Source organism: Ostrinia furnacalis, unplaced genomic scaffold (genome assembly GCF_004193835.3).
Source record: "Ostrinia furnacalis isolate ACB-3 unplaced genomic scaffold, ASM419383v2 OfSCF1370, whole genome shotgun sequence".
NCBI classification, from domain to species: domain Eukaryota; kingdom Metazoa; phylum Arthropoda; class Insecta; order Lepidoptera; family Crambidae; genus Ostrinia; species Ostrinia furnacalis.
The window spans coordinates 2,457-29,681 of NW_021131609.1; the positions used below are offsets into that span (position 1 = coordinate 2,457).

A 27,225-nucleotide genomic window follows, 5' to 3' on the forward strand; every position below is an offset into this window, starting at 1 on the left:
AGAGAAATCAGCAGAGGGAGACGGCAAATGTGACTGCACCAGACAGTCTGCCAACAGAGAGAGATGGCGGGAGATCGTGCGGAGAGTTGTATCCGCCTCTACAACTGATGTGAACAACGACAACCACGACCGCTCTGCCAAGAGCGAAACGAATAAGAAGAAGAAAACCCTTTCCAGAACACAAATATATAGCTTGCCCTACCACCACTTCGGGACAACATAATATGGGTAGCTTAATTCACGTATTTTGACAGTCAAAATCTCGCTGACGTTCAAAAGTCGTCGCATTGAAAATCACTGCACTGTGAGACTTCATAGTAATGTTTGTGAATACGGGCGTGAGGCTGGGTGCTGAGAAGTGGCGGAAGAAACTCAGTCAACTTTGTCAGCCTATTTTTTAATCCAATACATGAATGAGGACGTTTGATGTAAACTCACATTAAGCCTTCTGGTTTCAGCTGGGGGTGGGTCTGAACGGGCCGGGCTGCGGCGCGCCGGGCCGCTACCTGGACATGATGACGTACTGGCCCTGGGTCGTGGCCAGCCTCGGCAAGTTCCGGCGGCTCACCATCTCCAAGATCAACCAGCACAAGTTCGTGCTCAGAAGTAAGTTCGCTTGCCGTAAGGACTGTTGCTTACGGTGACTTTTTGTAGAGCGTTTTTACACTAAAGCGCCTTTCTAACAGCGCGACAAACGCACCAGTGGCGGATTTACAGTTTTGCCGCCCGTAGGCTAGGGTGGGGTTGGATCTTTATTTAACTTTTATCTTCTGAAATCGAGTAAGCGTCATCTGAAATCTGCCGCCCCTAGGACGCTGCCGCTCCTAGGCCGCGGCCTATACGGCTTATTGACAGATCCAGGACTGAAACGCACTAAAAAAGTAAGTAAACTAAGATTGATTTTGTCTGCTAACCATAAATACATATAAGTACCTACTTACTAATATTAAATGTTAATTTCAAATTGCCAATGTGAGCGCTTTGGATCTATCTGTAAGCTCACTTGCATTTTAATTAAATAAATAAATAAAATAAAAACGACGCTGCCACGCTGCTTTCGCGCTTCTCACGCCCTAATGTGAAAGCGGCCTTAGTGATGCTGTCGCGCGTTTCGTTGACGAACGACAGCAACGCTACTAACGCGCGTTAGTCGCATTTGCATCGCGCTACAGAAGCGATGCCAACGCGTTACTAACGCGCTACAGCAGCGCGACTGTATCGATGCAAACGCGCGACTGTGTCTGACGACATTGTGTAGGTTATTTATTTATTTATTTTATTTTATTTATTTGGAATAACANAGCAAGTAGCTTAAAGAATAATGTTTTTAGTTTATGGAGAGTACAGTTGTTAATTAACTCATTGGGAAAAAGGGGTGTGACAGCGTCAGAGAATAAGGCTACCAGAGACATCCTTACACCTTCCCTTGGGCATACCACCTCGCGGTTATCATCGTTTCGGTCAAATGACGTCATTCGTCCTCGCAGTTATACCTGGCTGAATAAGAGGACATCATTCACCCATAAGTTCTAGTCACCAATAAGTACTTAATCTTAGCCCACAAAAAGAAGCAAAGATGGCTGTGGAAACTCTTGGGGCAGCCCCCCTAGACAAGTTGCACTTTTTGATCGAATCGAAAATCGAATCCGTCAAAACTCCATACAAAAAAAGACCTTTCGACCACTTTTCGACTAGTTTGCGATTTTACAAATGTTTTCTCGAAACACTGCGGGTAGAGCTAAATTTTACGACTAATTTAGTTCATAGCAACTTTGAGCTTCTTTATGAGGCCACAAGGTGGACCGACGACATCATTAAGGTAGCAGGAAGGCGCTGGATGCAGGCCGCTACCATCATCATCATCATCTCAGCCATAGGACGTCCACTGCTGAACATAGGCCTCCCCCAATGCTTTCCACGCTGACCGGTTGGTAGCGGCCTGCGTTCAGCGCCTTCCTGCTACCTTTGTGATGACGTCGGTCCACCTCGTGGGTAGTCCGTACCTTCATCATCATCATCATTTCAGCCATAGGACGTCTACTGCTGAACATAGACCTCCCCTAATGCTTTCCACGTTGATCGATTGGTAGCGGCCTGCGTCCAGCGCCTCCCTGCTACCTTTACGATGTCGTCGGTCCACCTTGTAGGTGGACGCACATACAGGGCAGATATGTACCATCCTAGACTGCATCTCACTTAACACCAGGTGCGATTGCGGTCAAATACCTGCCTTGTCTAGCATAAAAAAAAAAGTCCCACGCTGCGTTTTTCGGTACGCGGCCTCCACTCCAGAACCTTGCTGCCCCATCGGCCGTCAGTTCTGCGTACTATGTGCCCTGCCCATTGCCACTTCAGTTTGCTAATCCGTCGGGCTATGTCAGCGACTTACGCCCGTATTCACAAACGATGCTTGCTTAAGTGAAGCAGCAAATGGAACGCACAGCGTTGAATAGAGCTCTGTGATTGGTTCGCATGTCACCCTATGCGTCCACGCACACTGTGTGACCTCATAGTAATGTTTGTGAATACGGGCGTTAGTCCGCCGTACCTATCGAAATAAAGGTATTTTAGATTTTGTCCATGGTCGCAGTTGGACTTGGACAAGATGCGTCCGGCGCACGTGACGTGTGCGCTGGAGGACGGCGGCATGAAGATCTGTGTGTGGGAGGCCGGCCACGTGCTGGTTGCGCGCGACCACTGGGGCCGCTGGCAACTGGTCAGTATAAGTAGTTTATAGCTGGGATGTTATGGACAGAGTAAATACAAGTGAGTATCTCATCTTCATAGAAACGCACCGAGCGCGGTTTGTATGTGAGCGCGCCAATATACGTATGCGGCGCGCACGCACACACTGACAAAATTTGGGGCAACTCACCGCTAATCAACGCAAAATTTTGTCAGTGTGTGCGTGCGCGCCGCATAGTACGTATTGGCGCACTCACATACAAACTGCGCTCGGGCGTTTCTATGAAGATGACCTACTCATTTGTATTTACTCTGGTATAATAGACTAAGGGCTAGTGAACGCCAGACCTACGTCATTTTATAAAAGCTCAAAGTTTGTCAGTGTATGCTCCCAAGATAGGTTAGAATGTTGGTGAATCATGAAGTTTGGGTCATCGTGGCTATCCTAAAAATACTGTCTGGCAAGGAGTTGGAACTGTCAAAACTATCTGGCTGATGAGGAAACTACTTCTAATTATTGCCCAACAACAAAATTCTACGTGCTCGCAGACCAGACTATAGTTAGCGCGTAAAAAATGACATTAAATGTTTGACTTTTAAGAACTTAAATTTTCATATATTATTTCATTTTTTAACGCGCTCACTAGTGAGGATTTTTGATGTAAACTCACACTAAGCCTTGGTTTCAGCTGGGGGTGGGTCTGAACGGGCCGGGCTGCGGCGCGCCGGGCCGCTACCTGGACATGATGACGTACTGGCCCTGGGTCGTGGCCAGCCTCGGCAAGTTCCGGCGGCTCACCATCTCCAAGATCAACCAGCACAAGTTCGTGCTCAGAAGTGAGTTCGCTTGCCGGACTGTTGCCCACGGCGACTTTTTGTAGAGCGCTTTTACACTAAGGCGACTTTCTAACAGCGCGACAAACGCACCCAGTGGCGGATTTACAGTTTTGCCGCCCGTAGGCTATAGGGTGGGGTTGGATCTTTAACTTTTATCTTCTGAAATCGAGTAAGCGTCATATGAAATCTGCCACCCCTAGGACGCGGCCTATACGGCCTTTTGACAGATCCAGGACTGAAACGCACTATATGACAGCGGATGCCTGCCTTCATATTATTGCTACGTACCAAAATAAAAAATCCTGTCGTGCTTGGTAGTATTAGTTTATTTGTTCCAAATAATTATACACGCACGGGTCGTCGCCATCACCGCGTCGGATTAATGTCCCCAATGGTGATGACCACCAATGATCGCTTGCAGGCGCGGGCAGCGGCGCCTACCAGCGCTTCGGCGCGTGCGACCCCGAGGAGAAAATCAATCTGGTGTACCGCGAGGTCATCGTCCTGCGCACAGACAACGACCAGTACCAGTTCATGACCTACAACGTTCGTATTCAACCTCGACACAACTTCTTATAAAGCCCGGTCTGTGAGCACGTAGAATTTTGTCCAATGACCCCAAGCTACCCATCTTACCGCTCGCGCGTAATTATATTGCTGTCGCGACTGTGCGACCGACGCCCGCAGGGTAGCTTGGGGTCATTGGACAAAATTCTACGTGCTCACAGACCGTGCTTTAGTCCGAGAGGGGACCGCAAGAAACCCTACGTCATTTGATACTGAGATAAGCTCCATGGCACACGTTCAGAAAATTTGTGCTAAGCTTGGAAAAAATAATTAATTCCGATTTTGCCGATAGTACAAAAAAATTGCTATTTTCGGTGAAAATAAATCGGGTCACTACTTCACGTCATTCGATAACGATGTAACACTTGGTAGCAGTTACTAATTAATTGGCAGTGACGGATGAATGAATCCGCCGATGACGATGGAGACCGCGTACCAGAAAACGCAGGGACCTCCACCCACAAGGTGGACCGACGACATCATACGAGTAAAGGTAAGGTTGATTTTGATTTTGATTTTGGTAGCAGGAAGGCGCTGGACGCAGGCCGCTGTCAACCGGGCAACATGGAAAGCATTGGGGGATGCCTATGTTCAGCAGTGGACATCCTATGGCTGAGATGATGATGATGAATCCAGTCTGCCGGGCCTTACCTATAGCTTTCCTGCCTTCCCGCCTCGGTGTGCTGACCTTTAGGTCCGGTTTCCACAAAGGTGGAGTAGAGCAGAGAAGTGTCGGGCCGTCAAATTTTTCTATAAGCTGTGCTTAGCGGAGAGGAGAAGTGGAAATAACGAAATCTGATTGGTTATTCAAAACACTCCGCTCCACTTACGTCTCTATCCAATAATCGTTCGTTTCAGCCAAAAGACGTTCACTGCTGGACGAAGGCCTACCTCAAGGATTTCCATAAAGACCGGTCCTGCGCCGCTCGCATCCAGGTGCCTCCCGCGACCTTCACCAGATCGTCGGTCCACCTAGTGGGAGGCCTGCCCATGCTACGTCTTCCGGCTCGTGGTCGCCACTCAAGAACTTTCCCGCCCCAGCGGCCATCAGCTCTACGAGATGCGCTATCCAATATTTTTTTTTATGCATAACAAGGCAGGTATTTGACCACAATCGCACCTGATGTTAAGTGGGATGCAGTCTAGGATGGTACATAAATATCTGCCCTGTAAGTGCCTATTCACTCTCGCCTTGAAGAGGCCTGGATTATAGTTTTGTAATAATTTGAGTCAAAGCGAGCGTAGTCCGTTTTACTTCTAGATGAGCGTGTACGAAAATGTGGAGTACTCCTGCCTGACCCTGGAGCTGGTGAACGCGTCGGCTGTATCGGAGATGAAGGTTCGCCACACCTGCGTCCGCGAGTCCTACGGGCCCGCCTGCTACGCCTACCGAGGTAAGGGCACAGAATAAGTAATAGTACAGGTACAGAAGGATTACTCCGCAAGACGATTTAAATAAATGCGAGTCTTGCTACGACGCGATACAATGGAATTCAGCTCGCACAGCACTACGTACCTGTAGTAGTTTATTCAACTACAAGTTTTGTCTCTTTCTATCGCGTGCCTCTGAACTCTTCTTACGCTGTTAGGGTTGCTGTCTAGTGAACAAATAAATTAATCTACTTATATGTAATGAGGTACGTATGTAGGTAAGTACGCATTCGTTATGGAAAACCTTGGGAAAGGCCTTTGTCCAGCAGTGGACGTCATTTGGCTGAAACGAAAGAACGCATTCTGAGCAGTAGTCATGGTAGGTTAGGTTCCTATACTATCCTAAGAATTATTGATTACCTACATGGCAAACATACCTTTCAGCATCTTTGGGAAGCGAAAAAAAAGATAAATCCGGTAGATTTCTTTTCGAATTTAAACACCCGAACGCCGCACAATATTTATTTCTCTTTATGTCCATTTTTAAATAATACTTCGATCATAGAATTAGGTACCTACTACAACGCACGCCAGCGTCCTGACGGGCGCGCGCGTGACACTCGACTGATATAATACCCGCCGGCGGAGCGCTTCGCTGTAGGTATTTATCGGATGTACCGCGCGAAGTGAGCCAGGCCTGGTAAGGGGGTGTCCGTTAATGACGTGAGACAATAGACAGTTTGACACCCCAATAATTCGAAACCACAACTGTTTTAATAAAGACTCTTCATTCTGGTCTTAAAAACCTAATTTATTTTAAATTACCTGTAAATTACGATTTTTGTTCGAATTGTAACTGAAAAAAGTAGTTTAATTGGGTTGACAAAATAGTGACGTCACTTGCTTGTAGTGCCATACAAAATCTATGGGAGAGTTTCGTTTTGACAGTTTTAAAAAGTACGTCAATTGATTGTGGTGTCAACATGTCTATTATGGATATTTTTGTACCCCCCTTCCCCCCTTGGAGAGATTTGGTGAGATTTTGCCTGACCCCCTCCCCCAACACCTAATCTCACGTGATTAAAAAAAAATCTGAAAGATTTGTAGTTCTGGAGTAATTTAACTGAGAAAGATTTTTTCTTAGTGCGAGTTGTGGTGCGAGTTAGAGACGGTATAGAATAAAATGTCATTATTATCAACTCAAATCAAATCAAATCATTTATTGCATTACATGTGTGGTTTGATAGTTGGTAAATGGTAGGGTAGTACATAATAAAAAATATTTTTTTTACTGACGTTTTCTGGGAAAACCCTATTTCTTGCAGTAAAAATTACGTTATATTTCCTGAGACTCCCACTCTCCCCCACGTGAGATTTAGTGAGGTTTTTGTTGACAAAAAAAGTCTCACGCACTTAATGGACGCCCCCTAAGTATAATATAATATTATGTAAATATTTTCAACTGCAACGCAACTGGACTGGACGACGAACGAAAATCAGCTGTTTGCGCAAATTCATATCGCGGTGTCGCTTTGACAGCTAGTTTAAACGAAGTTGAAACGTAACGGAACGCAACTGCGTTTTTGTGTAAAGCGCGCTCNCAGAGACAGACAGACAGACAAAAATTTTACTGATTGCATTTTTGGCATCAGTATCGGTCACTAATCACCCCCTGATAGTTATTTTGAAAATATATTTAATGTACAGAATTGACCTCTCTACAGATTTATTATAAGTATAGAAAACAAATAATAAGTATTTATTTCGAACAACTCATAGTTCATAATGTGGTTAGTAGGTAAACACACACCTTAAATGCTAATATTAGTAATCATTATCATTATTATTATGAGTTAATTAATTTAACAAGGTATTTTAAAATGGAAGGGTTATTTAACAATTAAGTACCGAGGCACACCGAGGGGAGTCATCGGTGTAATGTATCGGCGTACTTTTCATAATATTATTTTTCAGACTATTCAAAGATGATGTTTGAATGACTTGTCATCATGCTGATATCAATAATCATCGTGAACTTATTGACTACAAAAATCAATGGTGAGTCTATCTTTATTTCACTTTAGAGGTAGTTATAGGTATTTAACAAAAAAAAACATAGCGCTAGTTATGATAGTTTGGCAGAAAATAGCGCTAGTAACAAAAAATTGCAGCCTTTTAGAAGTACATGCTGTCACTGTCAAAAAATGTATGGAAAAACGTCACTTTTGATGTTCAGCAAACGTGTCCTCGCCGAAAACATGCTAAAGTTTCAGCAGTTGCCATGGCGATCGCTATTTTTTGATTAATAACATTTTTTGGCTAATATTTTCGGCTAAAACACAGCCATTTAATTGCCTTGTTCATTCATAGAAAGGAAATCTAATGGTCAAAGAATTTTTCAAATCGGTGTAGTTAGTTACTTTTTGCGCTTAGTGTATTGCGTACTTTCTTGCACCCTAAAGATTTTTCTTTTGTTTAAAGCTAAGGATTTGCACTGTGGGATCAGTAACGTCCCAGAACGTGACAACTATGAAGGCACAGCGGCCATAGAGGATTATCCTTGGCTTGGCAATCTATACTATCCGATGGGTAAGAATGACTTCAAATCCCATGAGTTTCGAAGGAATAGTTAGAAATAGAAACAGTATACAGTAGACTAGTTATCTGCCCAGGTTCCCATTCGGTATAATAAAATCTATTTCAATCAATTTTGCCTTAGTACCTAGGCTAGTTTAGTTTGTAGGAGTGAAATCATGATAGTGGTGCTTCAAATACGCACCATAGAATATATTGAAAATGTAAATTTTAAATAAACAACTTGAAAAAATCGAACTGCCTAAGGCGGGACACGAACCCACGACCAATCGCGGCCATAAGAGCGTACTACACTTGAAAACGACAGATTCATCCAGTGTCTAAGTAGCTCAGTTGGAAGAGCAATCGCCCGGCAAGTGGAAGGTCGTGGGTTCGTGTCCCGCCTTAGGCAGTCCGATTTTTTCAAGTTGTTTATTTAAAATTTAGTTTGAGAAGCGACTCTGGTCTATTCTATTAATTTAATAACGAATGTCTTATTTCGATACAAGGAGATAAAGATTTGGTGACTTCGGTGGTGTTGGTGAGCAGGAGCTTTGTGCTCGCCTCGGCACTGGAGCTCAATGCTATGCCTAAAATTAATTTCAGGTGAGTAGGTACCTACACGGAGTTTAAACTTCTTCTTCTTCTTTTGAAGGTTCCGTAGCTAAATGGTAAAAACGGAACCCTTATAGATTCGTCATGTCTGTATGTCTGTCTGTCCGTCCGTATGTCACAGCCACTTTTTTCAGAAACACACACAAAAATAAAAATAAAAATTTTTGGGGGTTTTAGAATCTGAAACTTAGTTTTTTTTTTCATCAAACCTTAAACATACATGGGGGTGAAATCGAAAGGTCTAGTCCTCACCTATCACCTGCCTTCGGCTTGACACCTTACAAGAAACACCCTGTATGGTATGTGTATGTATGTACAGGTTTGTACGGAACCCTCAGTGGGCGAGTCCTCCGAGATCAGGGAGTACGCTGAGTGACCATTTTAGCTCCATTCACTCCATTCGTATAAGAGCCAAAGCACACGATGCGTTGCGGCGTGGCACCGCGTGTGCCGTGGACTTAGTTAACCCCCGTTTTAAGTTTTACCCCCCCTGGGGGTTGAGTTTCGTAAAACCCGTTCTTATCGGATGTCTACACCCTATAAGGAAGTTTTTAGGTGTTATAGTTTCTGAGATTTCGTGATCAGTGAGCGGTATTATAGATTATAATAATGCTTCTTTGCAGAAAACTGGCTAAAGTTATGTTGGGTCAGAATTGCTCTAAGCCCCGCATCCCGGTGCGGGAGTACGTCTACCACCCAGACTTCAAGAACGGCACCAACAATAGCCTGGCCCTGGTACAACTGGACACCAGGTTTGTAAAGCAAGGTAAGTTTTGTTTTACTACCGCAAGGTTCAAATTCTTCTTGTTTTTGGACCTCATGTAAGGAAATTAGTAAAATTGTTGGGAACTAAGTATATCTAGATAGTGCTATTCTCGAGTGGCGGCCAAGTACCGGAAAAATAATGTAGGCAGNTATTTTTTTCAAATAGAAATTGTGAAAAAAATCGCTATGTTCATAAATCGCAATTTCGCTCCATAGTGAGGCGGGTGGCTGTCATTTATTTTATAGTTTGTATATTTTAAATAATCTTAATCATTGATAAACATTATGAAACAAACGATAATAATAATGAGTCGCACAGGAATTTTTCTTTGTAAGCAAACATAAAACACTAATAATATAAAAACTGGTCTCTTGCGAAGAAGGTTCCGTAGAAAATTTTGTTTAAAAATTATATTATTAAACTAGCATTTGCCCGCGCCTTCACCCGCGTGACATTCAGCTTGTCACAGATCGTCATAAATTACCTATAGCCTGTATGTTAGTCTGAGTTATAAACAATAATACTGTAAAGTATCATCAAAATCCATGTACCTAGTAGTTTTTGTGTGAAGGAGTAACAAACATCTCGCAAACTTTCGCCTTTAGGTATAAAAGTGTGATAGAGCTCGTATTTTTTGTAACTAGAATAATAGCAGAGTAAATACAAATGAGTAGGTCATCTTCATAGAAACGCACCGAGTGCGGTTTGTATGTGAGCGCGCCAATACGTATGCGGCGCGCACGCACACACTGACAAAATTTAGCGGGGTGTTGCGCCGAAACCGCGCTAGGTGCGTTTCTATAAAGATGACCTATTCATTTGTATTTACTCTGATAATAGTCAATTTCAAGACCAAGCGAAGGCTTGAGGAGACAAGTTGAGCGGCTTGAGCGTTGTTAACCTGAGAGCAGACCATTAGAAGTAAGCACGTTTTATACTTGTAGTATACCAAGTACCTACTAAAGCTACTGCAGCTGATGACCGTAGGAGTAGAACAGTTCTTGAACGTTGACCACGAGCCGGAAGACATAGAATGGGCAGGCAGGCCTAGGCTCCCACTAGGTGGACCGACGATCTGGTGAAGGTCGCGGGAAGTATCTGAATGCGGGCAGCACAGGACCTGTAGTTGTGGAAATCCTTGGGGATTTTGTTCAGCAGTGGACGTCATTTAGTTAAAACCATAGAGTGTATGTAAAGGGAGATGTGACAAGAGGGCGGGGCCGGTGTCGTAGCAATATGCCCAAAAACAGAACACATTGCTCGTGACAGCAATGATGACAGCAGCGACGTCATAATGTAAACAATTTACATTGCTTGCGTAGTACTAAAGATTATCCGAACGTTGAGTACTGATACCGCAGTGGATAATGAGCACATATTTTGAATACTTTGTGTGTGTGAATTTCTAATGCGACACTGAGTTTCGAACTCAGCGCATTAGTTCGCATCTCTCTATATCTCTATGGTTAAAACAAACGAACGAGAGAATATCAAGTTACCTACATAATACTCAGTGGTAGTAAATACTACCTCATCTCATAGTTTTAAGTGGCAGTGGGCTGGTCATATTAACCGCCTCTGTGGTTTCCCTGCTTCAGACTCAGAGGTCCCGGGTTCGATTCTCAGTGGGGACTGACTTTTCTTCCCATACCTATTTCTGTTCGATTTGGTTGGTAGGGCTTGTTCTAAATCCGCCTGGCTGGCTAGCTACCACCACCTTCCACCATCTTACCGATGTCTGTTACTCTGTGGTTGTAGATTTCTGGTGAAGCTCGCTTTCACCTTGGCCTGACCATCACTTTCCATGAGGCGAGAGCATGCCAAGAGTTTCCTCCATGATTGATGACGTATTGGACCCCTTATGTTCTTCCGATTAATTTCTTTGCGGTTACAATGACAGTTGATCTTTTTCCCGGTACAAAATTGGCTCTTATGAATAAATAAATAACTTTTATGAATTTTATAGTACGGAACCCTAAAATACATCTTCGGAAGTGATAAGTAAGTATAAATACAATTCATTATGTTAGCTACTAGGTAGTTAGTGCGTGTCCTAGCCAGGTGAAAAGTGATTTATATTGAGGAGGTTGGTAACTTCATCTTGTTTGTGAGATTGTAGAGTGCGTTTACTGGTAGTGTATCACCTATGCATACCTACAAAAATACAGGGTGTCCCTGTAAGTATGGATCAAACAAAACTGCGTTTAAAAATCCGACTTTAAAAAATTAAACTGACTCCAAAAAAGTACACTAAAAAGTAGAAAAATAATTACGTTCTTTATTTAATTAGGATAATGATTGATATTCTTGGAGTCGGTGCGAAGTTCAAGAAACGTACTAAATTTACCGGCACAGACTTAAAAGGGCTCGTACTCGTACACATAAACACGACGCATTGTGTTACGATGCGCCATCGTGCTCCGACGCGGCATCGTGCTCCGACACGGCATCGTGCTACGACGCGGCATCATGTTCCGACGCGGTATCATGCTTCGACGCGGCATCGCTCGTGCTACGGAGTTGATAGTGCCTTATGCTTGGACTTAAGATCAACCATTCAAAAATAAAGAAATTTATGGTGGTAGACAGAGCGCAAGTACTTCCAGACACCGACGCAATCTAAGCAAACTTACCTACCTAAAACAAACAGACATCATTTAATAAGACAACAAAATACATGAAAATAAAACATAAAAAGAACTGAGAGCCTAGTGTGAGTTTTCATCAAACGCGCTCAAAAAATTACATTAAATGTATGACGGATTGTACAGCGCCCCTAGCGGAAAACGTTCAAAATTTTCATACATTTTTTAAACGCGCTCACTAGTGAGCGCGTTTGATGTAATGTAAACTCACACTCAGCCCACTGCTGATTTTGTTACTGCAGGTGACAATTAAAAGAAAAAAAAAAACAATTTACTTGTCACTCGGAGAGATATTTAAACGCTTGCACATTTCCATCCTCCACCTCCAAATCAAAGTTTATGTTAATAAAATAAATAAAAAGTATTTATTTCGAACAACTCATAGGTAGTTCATAATGTGGTTAGTAAACACACACCTTAAATGCTAATGTTAGTAATCATTATCATCATCATTATCAGTCAATGAATTTAACAAGGTATTCTAAAATGGAAGGGTTCATCGAGGGGAGTCATCGGTGTAATGTGCGTACTTTCTTATATGTCCATTATGTCCATAAAATATACTAAAAAGTCTATGGTCTGCGCCTAGACTAACTCAAAATTATTATTTTTCAGGCTATTCAAAGATAATGTTTGAATGACTTGTCATCATGCTGATATCAATAATCATCGTGAACTTATTGACTACAAAAATCAATGGTGAGTCTATCTTTATTTCACTTTAGAGGTAGTTATAGGTTATTTAACAAAACATAGCGCTAGTTAAGATAGTTTGGCAGAAAATAGCGCTAGTAACAAAAAAATGGCAGCCTTTTAGAAGTACGTGCTGTCACTGTCAAAAAATGTATGGAAAAACGTCACTTTTGATGTTCAGCAAACGTGTCTTCGCCGAAAACATGCTAAAGTTTAAGCAGTTGCCATGGCGATCGCCATTTTGCTAACATTTTCTAACAAGCGATATTTTCGGCTAAAACACAGCCATTTAATTGCCTTGTTCATTCATAAAAAGGATTCTAATGGACAAAGAATTTTTCAAATCGGTGTAGTTAGTTACTTTTTACGCTTAGTGTATTGCGTACTTTCTTGCACCCTATAGATTTTTCTTTTGTTTAAAGCTAAGGATTTGCACTGTGGGATCAGTAACGTCCCAGAACGTGACAATTACGAAGGCACAGCGGCCATAGAGGATTATCCTTGGCTTGGCAATCTATACTATCCGATGGGTAAGAATGACTTCAAATCCCATGAGTTTCGAAGGCATAGTTAGAAAAAGAAACAGTATACAGTAGAGTAGGTACCTATCTGCCCAGGTTCCCATTCGGTGTAATAAAATCTATTTCAATCAATTTTGCCTTAGTACCTAGGCTAGTTTGTAGGAGTGAAATCATGATAGTTAGTGGTGCTTCAAATACGCACCATAGAATATATTGAAAATGTAAATTTTAAATAAAAAACTTGAAATAATCGAACTGCCTAAGGCGGGACACGAACCCACGACCAAACGCGGCCATAACAGCGTATTACACTTGGAAACGACAGGTTCATCCAGTGTCTAAGTAGCTCAAATGGAAGAGCAGTCGCCCGGCAAGCGGAAGGTCGTGGGTTCGAGTCCCGCCTTAGGCAGTCCGAATTTTTCAAGTTATTTATTTAAAATTTAGTTTAAGAAGCGACTCTATTCTATTCTATTAATTTAATAACGAATGAAATTGTAATTTATTGTCTTATTTCGATACAAGGAGAAAAAGATTTGGTGACTTCGGTGGTGTTGGTGAGCAGGAGCTTTGTGCTCGCCTCGGCGCTGGAGCTTAATGCTATGCCTAAAATTAATTTCAGGTGAGTAGGTACCTACACTGAGTTTAAACTTCTTCTTCTTCTTTTTAAGGTTCTGTAGCTAAATGGCAAAAACGAAACCCTTATAGATTCGTCATGTCTGTATGTCTGTCTGTCCGTCCGTATGTCACAGCCACTTTTTTCAGAAACTATACGATGTATTTTATGAACCGCATTAAGATATTCACACAAAAATAAAAAAAATAAAAATTTGGGTTTTTTAGAAACTAAAACTTATTTTTTTTTTCATCAAACCCATAGTACCTATGGAGTATCTATGGATAAGTCTTCAAAAATGATATTGCGGTTTCTAATATCATTTTGTTCTAAACTGAATAGTTTGCGCGAGAGACACTTTCAAAGTGGTTAAATTGGTGTCTATATTATAGATAGATTATAATAATGCTTCTTTGCAGAAAACTGGCTAAAGTAATGTTGGGTCAGAATTGCTCTAAGCCCCGCATCCCGGTGCGGGAGTACGTCTACCACCCAGACTTCAAGAACGGCACCAACAATAGCCTGGCCCTGGTACAACTGGACACCAGATTTGTAAAGCAAGGTAAGTTTTGTTTTACTACCGCAAGGTTCAAATTCTTCTTGTTTTTGGACCTCATGTAAGGAAATTAGTAAAATTGTTGGGAACTAAGTATAGTGCTATTCTCGAGTGGCGGCCAAGTACCGGAAAAATAATGTAGGCAGGCCACCTACTCGGTCCGGGGGCTTAGTGTGAGTTTACTACATCAAACGTGAAGACGTGAACTGGTGAAGACCAGTGACTGCGTAAAAAATGACACTAAATGTATGACGGATTGTACAGCGACCCTAGCAGATACTTTGAAGAACTAAAATCTTCAGAGATTTTTTTGACGCGCTCACAGTGACGATGTTTGATGTAAACGCACACTAAGCCCTCAGGTGATGGTTGCGCCAAGCGCCTAGATGCGGGCAGGGCCGGTCGTTATGAAAATCTTTGGGAGAGGCCTTTGTGCAGCAGTAGAAGTCTGTAGACTGTAAGCCATTTATTTATGATCACGCAGACCTGACGACCGATGCGGCAGCAAGGTTCTGTACCTCTANTCAAAATAAAATGTAGCCTATGTTACTCGTGAGTTATGTAGCTTTCGAATGGTGAAAGAATTTTTAAAATCGGTCCAGTAGTTTTTGAGCCTATCCATTACAACTAAACAAACAAACAAACAAACAAACAAAGTTTTCCTCTTTATAATATTAGTGTAGATTAAGGCGGAACAAAGTTCGCCGGGTCAGCTAGTATGTTATAAATGAACGTGGAGATTATTACTTACAGAGTATAACGTATTAACGGCAAGCAAAACACACTTCACTACATTAACTACACAGTCTACACACCCCATTTTTATTTGAACTGCACTTTCGTGAAACTAAAAAGTACCAGTTACCACGAGTTTCCAACCGTAAATAAATTAGGTAAATTAAGTTGATAGGGAAAAGTTTAAATTATTATTTTAATTATGGTTAAGGTTATTCATATATTATTTTATAGTATAAATTTGGAACGTTAACAATTCACGGAAAATAGTATTCCTTATCTCACCACAAAATTACAAAATACAGTAAGTAAACATTTCAGTAGGAAGTATGTTTAAAAAGACCACTAAAGAGTTAACGAATTAAATTAAACACTATAATAATATTATTTTGTTTAAGATTTTATGAGTTAAGAATGTTTAATCAGTTAAAGTAAAGGTTTAGTTTAATGTAGTTTATATACATAATATCACAGAATTCCTCTATGACATATACATAGAGGAATTAATTCCTCTATGACATTATTTATTATAGATAAACATTTAATAAAATGTTAAACTACTTAAATAAACTAAATAAATAGGTATTTAGCATTAGGTATACCGTGGCCCCGGTGACAAAGGTCAAGGTACCATATACAGGGTGATTTTGTAAACAGTATTCAATTTACTTAACTTATTTTTTTTAGTCTAGCTCTAGGTATTTTTCGCAAAAAAATATGTCTAAGCTTTGCAGTTACCTACTTGTTTGAACGTATTTTTCTATGAACGAAGTAACTTAAATTATCCACGTGTGAAAATAAGTAAATATGAAAAAATAATTTTGTTTTCTTGTTGAGTCGCTATTAAAAATTTGGACACTGATTGCAAATACACCCTTTATGTACCTAAGCAAATGAATAGCCGTGTAGCACAAGCTTTACAATAAGTCAGCCACAACTAAACTAACTACGTACCTACATTACCTTTTTTGGGATTCTGTTCTATTGCGTTATTGGTATTTCCGACACTAATTTTAACGGTTAATTTGGTTATACTTAAGTATTTCAAGGATAAAAATCATACAAAATTATTACAATATTAAGTAGGTACAATAGGAAATTGTAGGCTGAAGTATGTAGGAGATTTCTACCTTACTATTACTATTACTTTGACACCTAAAAACAGAAGTAACCTAATCATAATCAGGAATCAATTTTGGTCATCACGTTTTGGATCTTCCAGGTAGGGCAAGTTAGATGCAAGCAGCACGGCACTAAAGAAATATTATTTAAAACTGCCACCCGGCCTTCTATCAACGGGAACGCGTGGTAAGTAACTTACTTCTGAATGTAGGTATTGTTGTAACTTCCTACTTTTTTTACCCGACTACGGCAAAGCAAAAGGAGGGTTATGATTTTGACAGGCTATGTATATGTATGTATGTATGTTCATGTTCATGTGTTCCCTCGTAACTTCTAAACTACTTATCAGAATTCGACAAATGACATATCATTAGAAGCGTTTTAATTGTCCGATGGTTATAGGCTATATGGGGTTTCACAAAATCTAATGTGGCGCCCTCTAGCGGACAAAATATACGGAGTAAAAAAATAAAGTTAAGATAAATATGCCGTGTTTGGTATCATTTGAAAGCGCTTTACTTGAACATTTTGAATATACAGGGTGTTAGGTAAATGGGTATATGAGCCGACACTAGCCCATGTTAACATGGTCATATAAATGGTATGGTGAAGTCAGAAATTTGATATCATCATTTTATTTTTTTTAATTTTCATACAAAATTAATTTTATAAAATCCGATTTGTATGAAAAATAAAATAATTAAAATGAAGATATCAATTTTCTGACTTCACCATACCATTTATATGCCCATGTTAACATGGGCTATTGTCGGTTCATATACCCATTTACCAAACACCCTGTATATGATCGTTTTACTAATTTTAATTTAAATGTCACAAAGTATCTGTAAGACGGGCACATAAAAAATACAAACATTTTTTATGTAGAGTCACATAAAAAAATAAAGCCCCCCCATTCCAAGAGGAGGGGGGTGGGCCCACAATCACATGAGATCATTTTTTCGATTAAATTGACATCACAACATCGCCTTAAATTATCGCTAACCCTATCCCAAACACACTGTATATGGTAGATTTCTATTTAACAAAGCTTTATCAAGTAATAATATTTATAACACTGAACTTAATCTAGTAATATAACTATATCACTAAACTTGGGCCGTTTTATAACTATAGGTATTCCTAGTGAGATAGTAATGATTCGCTTTCGTATAACTATGTTACGGTATATAATTATATCCCTAGGGATATAACTATATTACGGTTATAACTATCTTACTGCGACACATACATATTATACATAGAAAACACCCAGTCCAATACAAACAAATATGTTCATGCACACAAATGTTTGTACTGTGCGGGAATCGAACCCGCTACCTCCGGAATAGTAGTCCGCTTCGAACCACTACACCAAACGGCCGACTTATGGCAGCAGTTACTAATTCATTGGTAGTGACGGATGAATGAATCCGCCGATGACGATGGAGACGTACCGCAGCGTGGGACGTCCACCCACAAGGTGGACCGACGACATCATACGAGTAAAGGTAGCAGGAAGGCGTTGGACGCAAGCCGCTACCAACCGGACAACATGGAAAGCATTGGGGGAGGCCTATGTTCAGCTGTGGACGTCCTATGGCTGAGATGATGATGATGATGATGATGATGATGACGGATGAATCTAGTCTGCCTGGCCTTACCTATAGCTTTCCTGCGCTTCCCGCCTCGGTGCGCTGACCTTTTAGGTCCGTTTCCACAAAGGCGGAGTAGAGCGGAGCGGAACGGAGCGGAGCGGAGAAGTGTCGGGCCTATAGAATTTGACAGCGGAGCTGTGCTTGGCGGAGAGAGAAGTGGAAATAACGAAATCTGATTGGTTATTCAAAACACTCCGCTCCACTTACGTCTCTATCCAATAATCATTCGTTTCAGCCAAAAGACGTTCACAGCTGGACGAAGGCCTCCCCCAAGGATTTCCACAAAGACCGGCCCTGCGCCGCTCGCATCCAGGCGCCTCCCGCGACCTTTACCAGATCGTCGGTCCACCTAGTGGGAGGCCTGCCCACGTTACGTCTTCCGGCTCGTGGTCGCCACTCAAGATCTTTCCTGCCCCAGCGGCCATCAGCTCTACGAGATGCGCTATCCAATAATTTTGTATGCATAAAAGGCAGGTATTGACCGCAATCGCACCTGATGTTAAGTTGGATGCAGTCTACGATGGTACATCTGCCCTCTAAGTGCCTATTCACTCTCGCCTTGAAGAGGCCTGGATTATAGTTTTGTAATAATTTGAGTCAAAGCGAGCGCAGTCCGTTCTGCTTCTAGATGAGCGTGTACGAAAATGTGGAGTACTCCTGCTTGACGCTGGAGCTGGTGAACGCGTCGGCTGTATCGGAGATGAAGGTTCGCCACACCTGCGTCCGCGAGTCCTACGGGCCCGCCTGCTACGCCTACCGAGGTAAGGGGGTGTCCGTTAATGACGTGAGACAATTTTGGATATTTTTCTACCCCCTTTCCCCCCCCCCCTTGGAGAGATTTGGTGAGATTTTGCCTGACCCCCTTCCCAAAAACCTAATCTCACGTGATTAAAAAAATCTGAAATTTTATACTTCTGGAGTAATTTAACTATACTATCCAACTATATGTGTATATTTAACTGTGGAAACTTAATTGGTTTATGTGTTTTCTTACTGCACCTAAGTTAAATTATATGGTAACTGTATGTTTCCCAAAAATAAATAAATAAATTAACTGAGAAATATTTTTTTCTTAGTGCGAGTTGTGGTGAGAGTTAGAGACGGTATGGAATAAAATGTCATTATTATCATAAAATAATTTATTTTTACTGAAGTTTTCTGGGAAATTTACCCTATTTCTTGCAGAAAAAATTACGTAATATTTCCCGAGACTCCCACCCACGTGAGATTTAGTGAGGTTTTTGTTGACAAAAAACAAGTCTCACGTAATTAATGGACGCCCCCTAAGTATACCATTGCTTCGCCCCGATTGCGCTAAATATTTTCAACTGCAACGCAACTGGACTGGACGACGAACGAAAATCAACTGTTTGCGCAGATTCATATCGCGGTGTCGCTTTGACAGCTAGTTCGAACGATGCTGTAACATAAACGGTACGCAACTGCGTCTTTGTGTAAAAGCTGACAGAAAGCTACTTATTTCAAACGCAAGTCAAACGTACGTACACACGGCCACACTGTTAACTATCATTTCCTTTTTTGCTCTCGCTCTCATCAAATGGTGATTCTTTGCAATAGAACGAGACGACAATATGACAGGCAATGGATAGTTAACACTGTTGCCGATGGTACACGTACCTACCCAGCTTATGCCCTAGGGGAGTCATATCCAGCTTAAGTAAGGAGCACGTTGAAAACTACAGGCCGATCTCAATCTTGCCTGCTATGGCCAAGGCATTTGAGGCATTGGTATGTCCATTGATCCAAAATTATTTCAGTAAATATTTGTCACCTTGCCAACATGGTTTCACTCCTTCTAGGTCAACATGCACCAATTTAGTAACTTTTATCGAAGACACGATAGATGCTGTAGACTCCGGTAAACAAGTGGACACTATTTACACCGACTTTAGCAAAGCTTTCGACAGGGTCTCTCACGATTTGCTTATTCAAAAACTTGAGGTGTATGGATTTGCTGGTGCACTTCTCAATTGGCTAAAATCATATTTAAGTAACAGATCATTTTACGTGGTTGCCGATGGATACAGGTCTAATTCCTATAAAATATCTTCAGGTGTACCACAAGGTTCACACCTAGGGCCAATTCTTTTCAACATATTCATCAATGATCTTCCACATTGTTTTATCCACTCCATCCCATACATGTTTGCTGACGATCTCAAAATTGCTCGAGTGGTTCACGATCAAACTGACGCACTGCTTCTTCAAAGTGATATTGACAGACTTGTAGAATGGTGCTCATTAAACAATATGAATCTTAACGTCAAGAAATGTTGCCAGATTACTTTTACGCGTAAATTGAACCCGGTTGCCAATAACTATCATATAAATGGTTCTATTCTAGACATAGTTAATGTTATTCGGGATCTTGGGGTACTCATAGATCAGAAACTTACTTTTATCCCACATATTGATAACATCATTAAGAAAGCTTTTAAAGCTCTTGGTTTTGTTATAAGAAACGCTAAGTCGTTTCACAAGCCCAAAACAAAAATTACTTTGTACAACTGTCTAGTGCGTAGTGTCCTTGAATATTGCTCGGTGGTATGGCGACCCCACTATGCGACTCACAGCTTGCGTCTTGAACGTGTTCAAAAGAGATTTTTGAACCACCTGGCTTTCTCGGCAAAAATAACAAAAAAGATTCCTAGTTATACAAAGCGTCTTGCTCACTTTAAAATAAAATCCCTAGAAGCACGTAGATCTACCCATGATTTAACTTTTTTGTTCAGAATTTTAAACTGTAAGGTTGATAGCCCCAATCTACTTTCTAAATTTAAACTTAAAATCCCTCACAGATACCCAAGGTACCATATTAAACTGCTATGCCCTCCTTACCGTAAAACTGTATCAGGATCCAACTCCCCTGTTTCAAGACTGTGTAAGTCATATAATAATCTCAGCGCTGATGTTAATTTGTTTGGCACAAATATTTCTAAATTCCGTCGTCAGATTAACCAAATAACCTAACTTAATTAATTAGCTAACTATTGTCAATCTAGGCACTCACTAGCCGCCTTGTGGTTGCTCGTTGCTTTGCAATTCAGTTTTTAGACTAAGTACTTACTTTCTTTGAATGGTTTGGTTTATATAAACGCATGCAGTGTTTACCTACTATTATATATTGTACTCTTAGAACATAGTATCAATGGATTTTTTTGTTATATTGTATGTATTATTGTACAATTGTTGGTAAACCAATAAATAAAAAAAAAAAATAATAAAGTCCTACGGGCCCGTCTGCTACGCCTAGTCATACCCAACTCCGATTGGAAACTTTTTAGGTCAGATCATTTGACTTAACTCCTTCAAAGCGATACATAGGTACTAGCTTTTGCCCGCGGCTTCACGTGAAACTTAGATTGTCACATTTGTCACAGATCGTCATAAGCGTAGGCGCAGACCACCGACTTTTAGTTGGCCGATAGTTGAACCCGATACTAATTTGTATGAAGAATCGGCCGATACCAAATCGGTGTAGTGTGCGCACTTTCATAATATCTCCATACTGGTCAAAAGCCCGATCCAACTATCGGCCAACTAAAAATCGGTGGTCTGCGCCTAGGCTAAGTTATAGCCTATTTATGTTATTCTAGATAATCTAAATATGTCACTCAAAGCTGACTGACTGCCTGACTGACAGGCATAGTGATCTATCAACGCACAGCCCAAACAACTGGACGGATCGGGCTGAAATTTGGCATGCAGGTAGATGTTATGACGTAGGCATCCGCTAAGAAAGGAGTTTACGAAACTCCGTAACTCCGTAAAAGGGATCCACGCGTACGAAGTCGCGGGCGGCCGCTAGTAAGCAATACTACTGTAAAGTTTCGTCAAAATCCGTTCGGTATACTGAGATATAGGTACGAGTAGATTCCCCATTGTTTCTCACCGCGGCATCAAATCAAATACATAAATTTATTTGCTTAAAACAAAGTCGTGTTAGTTACTCCACTTATAACTCAAGAACGGCTGAACCGATTTAGCTGAAAATTGTCAGGAAGGTAGTTTAGAGCCAAGAGAAGGACATAGGATACTTTTTATCCCGTTCGAAATTTAAAAAAAAGTCTGCTTATTTATTGCCATTAAGGTGGAACAAAGTTCGCCGGGTCAGCTAGTACCCTATAAAAATTCATGTCACTTAGCCATATTATAAGCGACTTAAAGCGACCTTTTGAATCTTGCATTTGGTAGGTTTTTGATATGGTTCGGGATACAACTGTATATCTTAAACACACATGGCATCACACTGATCAAGATAATGTTTAAGTTTTGGTAAGCTATCATATACTAGATGACTAGGATCTCTAACATTGAAGTTTACAACATCTTTTCGCTTTTTGAATAAATTAATATTACTTCTCACAAACAGAGCTACTTCAAGGATGTACAGACAAGGTAGGGGCAATATTTGTAGCTTTCTAAAGACAGGCTCACAGGATTGACGAGGGGACATACCACAAATTGCCCTTACGCATTTTTTTGCGCTTTAAATAATAAATTCATGTCAGTAGAATTTCCCCAAACCAAAAGTCCATGCCTCAGAATTGAGCCGACATATTCCATGATATGCTGCCAGACAAGCATTCAATTTATCTGTGTCCAGGGTCCGTGTTCGACATATCCGTGTACATGATGTTCTCCGACAAATGCCGCTTCGAGATGTTCGCGTGGGGCTGGAAGAAGAACCTGTCTCTCATCGACATACAAGACTGGAAGTGGGAGGAAGGCACCTACTACGAGGACTTCTCTATGACCCGCGTGAGGACCAATACACTAAGCCTGGGTTGCACCATCTTACTTTAACTTTGACAAACGTCAGAAATCTGTCAAATTCCATACAAAAAGCACCGGTTATCGTTAAAGTTACGGTCAAAGTTAGGTGGTGCAACTCAGCCTAACATTCACCGTCATTCTCATCATCATAGAGATATAGAGCGATGCCAACTAATGCGCTGAGTTCCAAACTCAGTGTCGCATCAGAAATATATGCTCATTACCCATTGCGGTATACTCAACGTTCGAATACCTAATCTTTACCACGCAAGCAATGTAAACTGCTTACATTATGACGTCGTTTTTGTCATCATTGCTGTCGCGAGCAATGTGTTCTGTTTTTGGGCATATTTGCTGCAACACCGGCCCCGCTCCCTTGTCACGTCTCCCTTTACTTTGTGATCTGTGGTCATCATCATCATTTCAGCCATAGGACGCCCACTGCTGAACATAGTCCTCCCCCAATCAAAATCAAAAATCAAAATCAAAAAATATTTATTCAGTTTAGACCACAAGTGGCACTTATGAACGTCAATAGAAAATAATAAAAAAAGAAAAAGGTAGCCCTTATGGGGCACTTTACATGTCTCCTTATCTTTTGGGCCCTACCAGCGCTTCGAGACAAACATATGGCAAGTGCTGAGAAGAAACGCCGGAACAAACTCAGTGATTCCCAATGATTCAATGATTCAATTCAAATTCAATTCAAATGATTGACTCAATGATTCCCATAAAGACAGGTTGGCAGCGGCCTACATCCAGCGCCTTTTTTACGGGATGCTGCATAATTGAATTGGGATAATAAAATCGAATTTCTATTTAGTCCGTCAGACAGATAATAAAAAAATATTGGACACGCATTTTTTCATTTTTTTCTTACTCGAATATTACAGTATTAATTGGGTCGAAATGTTGCGTGACGTTACTTCTAAGTAAAAAATCTACATAGGCGCGAGGTAACGCACCGTTTCAACTCGATGTAGCACTGTTATTATTTAATTATGAAAGAAAATAAAAAATACGAGTGTAATATTTTCTAATTATCTGTCTGACGGACAATTCATTGAAATTTTGTCATCTAAAGTCTGGTCCATGAGTCCATAACGACTGTGCGACTGGCACCCACAGTGAGTGTGCGTCGCGACAGCAATATAATTACGCGCGAGCGATAAGGATGGGTAGCTAGGGGTCATTGGACAAAATTCTACGTGCTCATGGACCAGACTATAGCCTATTGCCGTGGGAACAAGCACTTTTCGCGTTGTAGGTCGAGTATCGGGGCCCGGCCGACCAGACGGAGTACGGCTTCGAGCCCATCGACGAGCGCCTGTGGGTGCCGGAATACGACTACTGGACCACCACCGAGTTCGACAACTCCACCACCACCGTAGCCCCCACCACCCCCCAGAGTGAGAATTCATCATCATTTTTAGGGTTCCGTAGCCAAATGGCAGAAAACGGAACCTTTTTAGATTCGTCATGTCTGTCTGTCCGTCTGTCCGTCCGTATGTCACAGCCATTCTTTTCCGAAACTATAAGAGCTATACTGTTGAAACTTGGTAGGTAGATGTATTTTGTGAACCGCATTAAGATTTTGATGCAATAAAAAAATAATATAAATATTGGGGGCTCCCCATACTTAGAACTAAAACTCAAAAATTTTTTTTTCATCAATCACTACGTGTGGGATATCTATGGATAGGTCTTCAAAAATGATATCGAAGTTTCTAAAATATTTCTTTTCTAAACCGAATAGTTTGCGTGACAGACGCTTCCAAAGTGGAAAAAAGTTGGTCCCCCCCCCCCTCTAACTTCTAAAATAAGAAAATGAAAAATCTAAAAAAAAACATATGATGTACATTACCTACTATAAAAACTACCAACGAAAATAGTTTTGAACGAGATCTAGTAAGTAGTTTTTTTTAATACATACCTCGTAAATCGTAAACCGCTTATTACCGTGTAATCTTTCATACAAATAACTTAAATTAAAAAAATAATAATGCACGCACTTAGCCGGTTTTTTCTTCATATTTGTATTGCACAAATTACTATTAGTCCCGTTAGCCCCTCGTGGTAAGCTAAATAAATTAAACCCTAACGATCGAGGCAATAATAATTACTAATTACCTACTTATTTATTAAGACGAATTATTAATATTTATGTAGGTATACCATGATTGATACTTCTGGAGTCGGTGCCAAGATTATGAAACATGTAAAGTTTGCCTGCACCGACTCCAAAAGTATCAATCATGGTATACCTACATAAATATTAATAATTCGTCCTAATAAATAAGTAGGTAATTAGTAATTATTTTTCTACGTTTTAGTGTAGGTTTTTTGGAGTCGGTTTTATTTTTTTTTATAAAATTTTACTTATTTCTTGCTTTTTAGTTAACTAATTATTACCTTGATGTTACCACTGAAGGTAGGCAGTACACTGAGACCAAAAAAAATTGCGGCGGAGAGAATTCCACCCTGTATAACAGAAAAAGGCTCAACCCGTGTATGGTTCCAAAATACTGAACTGTCTTAACCATGACATTGACACCGTCAATACCGGATCGCTGGTTCCGATTTTTGCCATGTTGGAAACCATTATAGTTGAACGATGGTAGCGCCCCTCTGTCATTGAGTTTGGTGGGACAGTTCAGTGTGGGTCATCTATAGGACTAACTCGCGTTGTTCTTTATGTTACAGTGACGGCTGAGCCAGACTGGGGAAAGGAATACAATGTACAGGAAGACCAACCTTTAGATAAGTTTATTTTCGAGTCGACGGAACCTGAGAGCGAATTCCTGCTAGGCATCAGGTGGTAGGCTTTACCATTCTTGTGCTCATCGTCATCATTATCATTTCAGCCATAAGAACATACTTAGGTGGATCAGTGGTTCTTAACGGGTGCGTGACTGTTTATATAACTTTATATGATATAAATTCATTTCAATAACGTTCATATTGTATAATAAACGTATGTTATAATAACGCTTGATATATTTTTTTAACATATAATGTTTACTTCATATAATAAATTATTTCTAATAATATCATTTCAGATACCAATCACAACGCATAAAGACATTGATATAAACCTTATAGCCTGACCAGGAACATAAAAACCCTGGCATAGAGGCGCCTCAATTGCATTTGATAGTGCAACACTGAGTACAGTCGTACCTGTGTTAAATTAATAGGCTAACTTTATGTATCAGGATTCAGGATTACGGGCTAATTTGATATTTTCATAAATTAACGAAAAAAATATTATTATAGGTAACCTGGTTTAAATAAATTAAATAAAACCATCAATCGAGCTAGTAGGATTTATTTTATTATTCATCAATAATCAAATTCAGAACTTGAATATTCAACTACAATGTCTGCTCATGAACGCATCAAACTCGGTACTTCTTTCCCAATTCCATAAAATTCAACACTTAGAAAGTGACAAAAAACTTTAAAATAGGTAGTTGAAACAAACCATAGCTAATTTTCATAGTGGACTGTACTATACGATTAACATGTCAGTCAATTTGACAACCTTTGTCGGAAACATTATTCAGTGAAAATATTGTCCGAACCCTTAGTATTTCTCTTCGACAAATACTTTAACACATTGTGAACCACTTTTCTTTCACGACTTTAAAAAGATTTTAGCAATTTAATTCACAAAATCAATTGCACCCATTTAAAATAAAGTTTGTTTACACTTTGACAGCAATAGACTGACATGCAAGGTGACATGACAATGAAGTTTTCAGTTATAGTTCCAAAATACTGGACTGTCCTGTCGATGACATTGACAGTGGGGCGCCACCGTCAATACCGGATCGTTGGTTCAGATTTTTGCCATGTTGGAAACCATATAGTTGAACGATGGTAGCGCCCCCCTGTCATTGAGTTTGGCGGGACAGTTCAGCGTGGGTCATCTATACTGTTGCCATTAAAAGAAATTAGTACCATTAGTTTTCCGCAACATGGCGAGGGTTTTTATGTTCCTGGTCGGGCTATACTTAATCTAAGACTCATTTGATGTAATTTTGTTTAATATAAATATTATTTCACGTAACCATTACTTGTAATAAATATTATTTGTTATACTCTTTAATTGATATAATTTCTGATAGATATAACTTTAAGTATGTTCTTTTTTAGCTTGACTTATAAATGACTTTAGTGACAAAAACGAATCGCCGTAAAACCGACTCCACGTAGTCTTGTGTGCCCTACCCCTAGAGTGTAATTTAGAAGCGCGTAGGCACGGAGGGGAGAGGCGGCCCGCGGGCTGAGGAGCAGGTGGCTGGAAGCGAGGCGCCGCGGCTGAGGCTTTCGCCGGCCAGCAAGCCGAAGACGCGGTGTCGAGCGAAAGCCATCTGCGACGATTAGCACGCGAGGGACCGCCAGAGCCCCGCAGTGCCGGAGCCGTGACAGAAGTCTCGAGTTTTTAGTCAAATTTGCATGCTGCAT

General features: G+C 40.7%; 1 protein-coding gene across 1 annotated transcript; it reads left to right on the forward strand.

Moving 5' to 3' along the window:
* The first annotated feature begins 2,605 nt into the window (after window positions 1-2,605).
* LOC114352459 (uncharacterized) lies at window positions 2,606-25,577 on the forward strand. Its single transcript, XM_028304069.1, has 7 exons — window positions 2,606-2,716; window positions 3,375-3,522; window positions 3,944-4,068; window positions 5,351-5,483; window positions 22,586-22,740; window positions 24,023-24,164; window positions 25,459-25,577. The coding sequence occupies exons 1-7, from the start codon at window positions 2,606-2,608 to the stop codon at window positions 25,575-25,577; spliced, it is 933 nt and encodes a 310-aa protein (XP_028159870.1).
* Window positions 25,578-27,225: the final 1,648 nt, after the last annotated feature.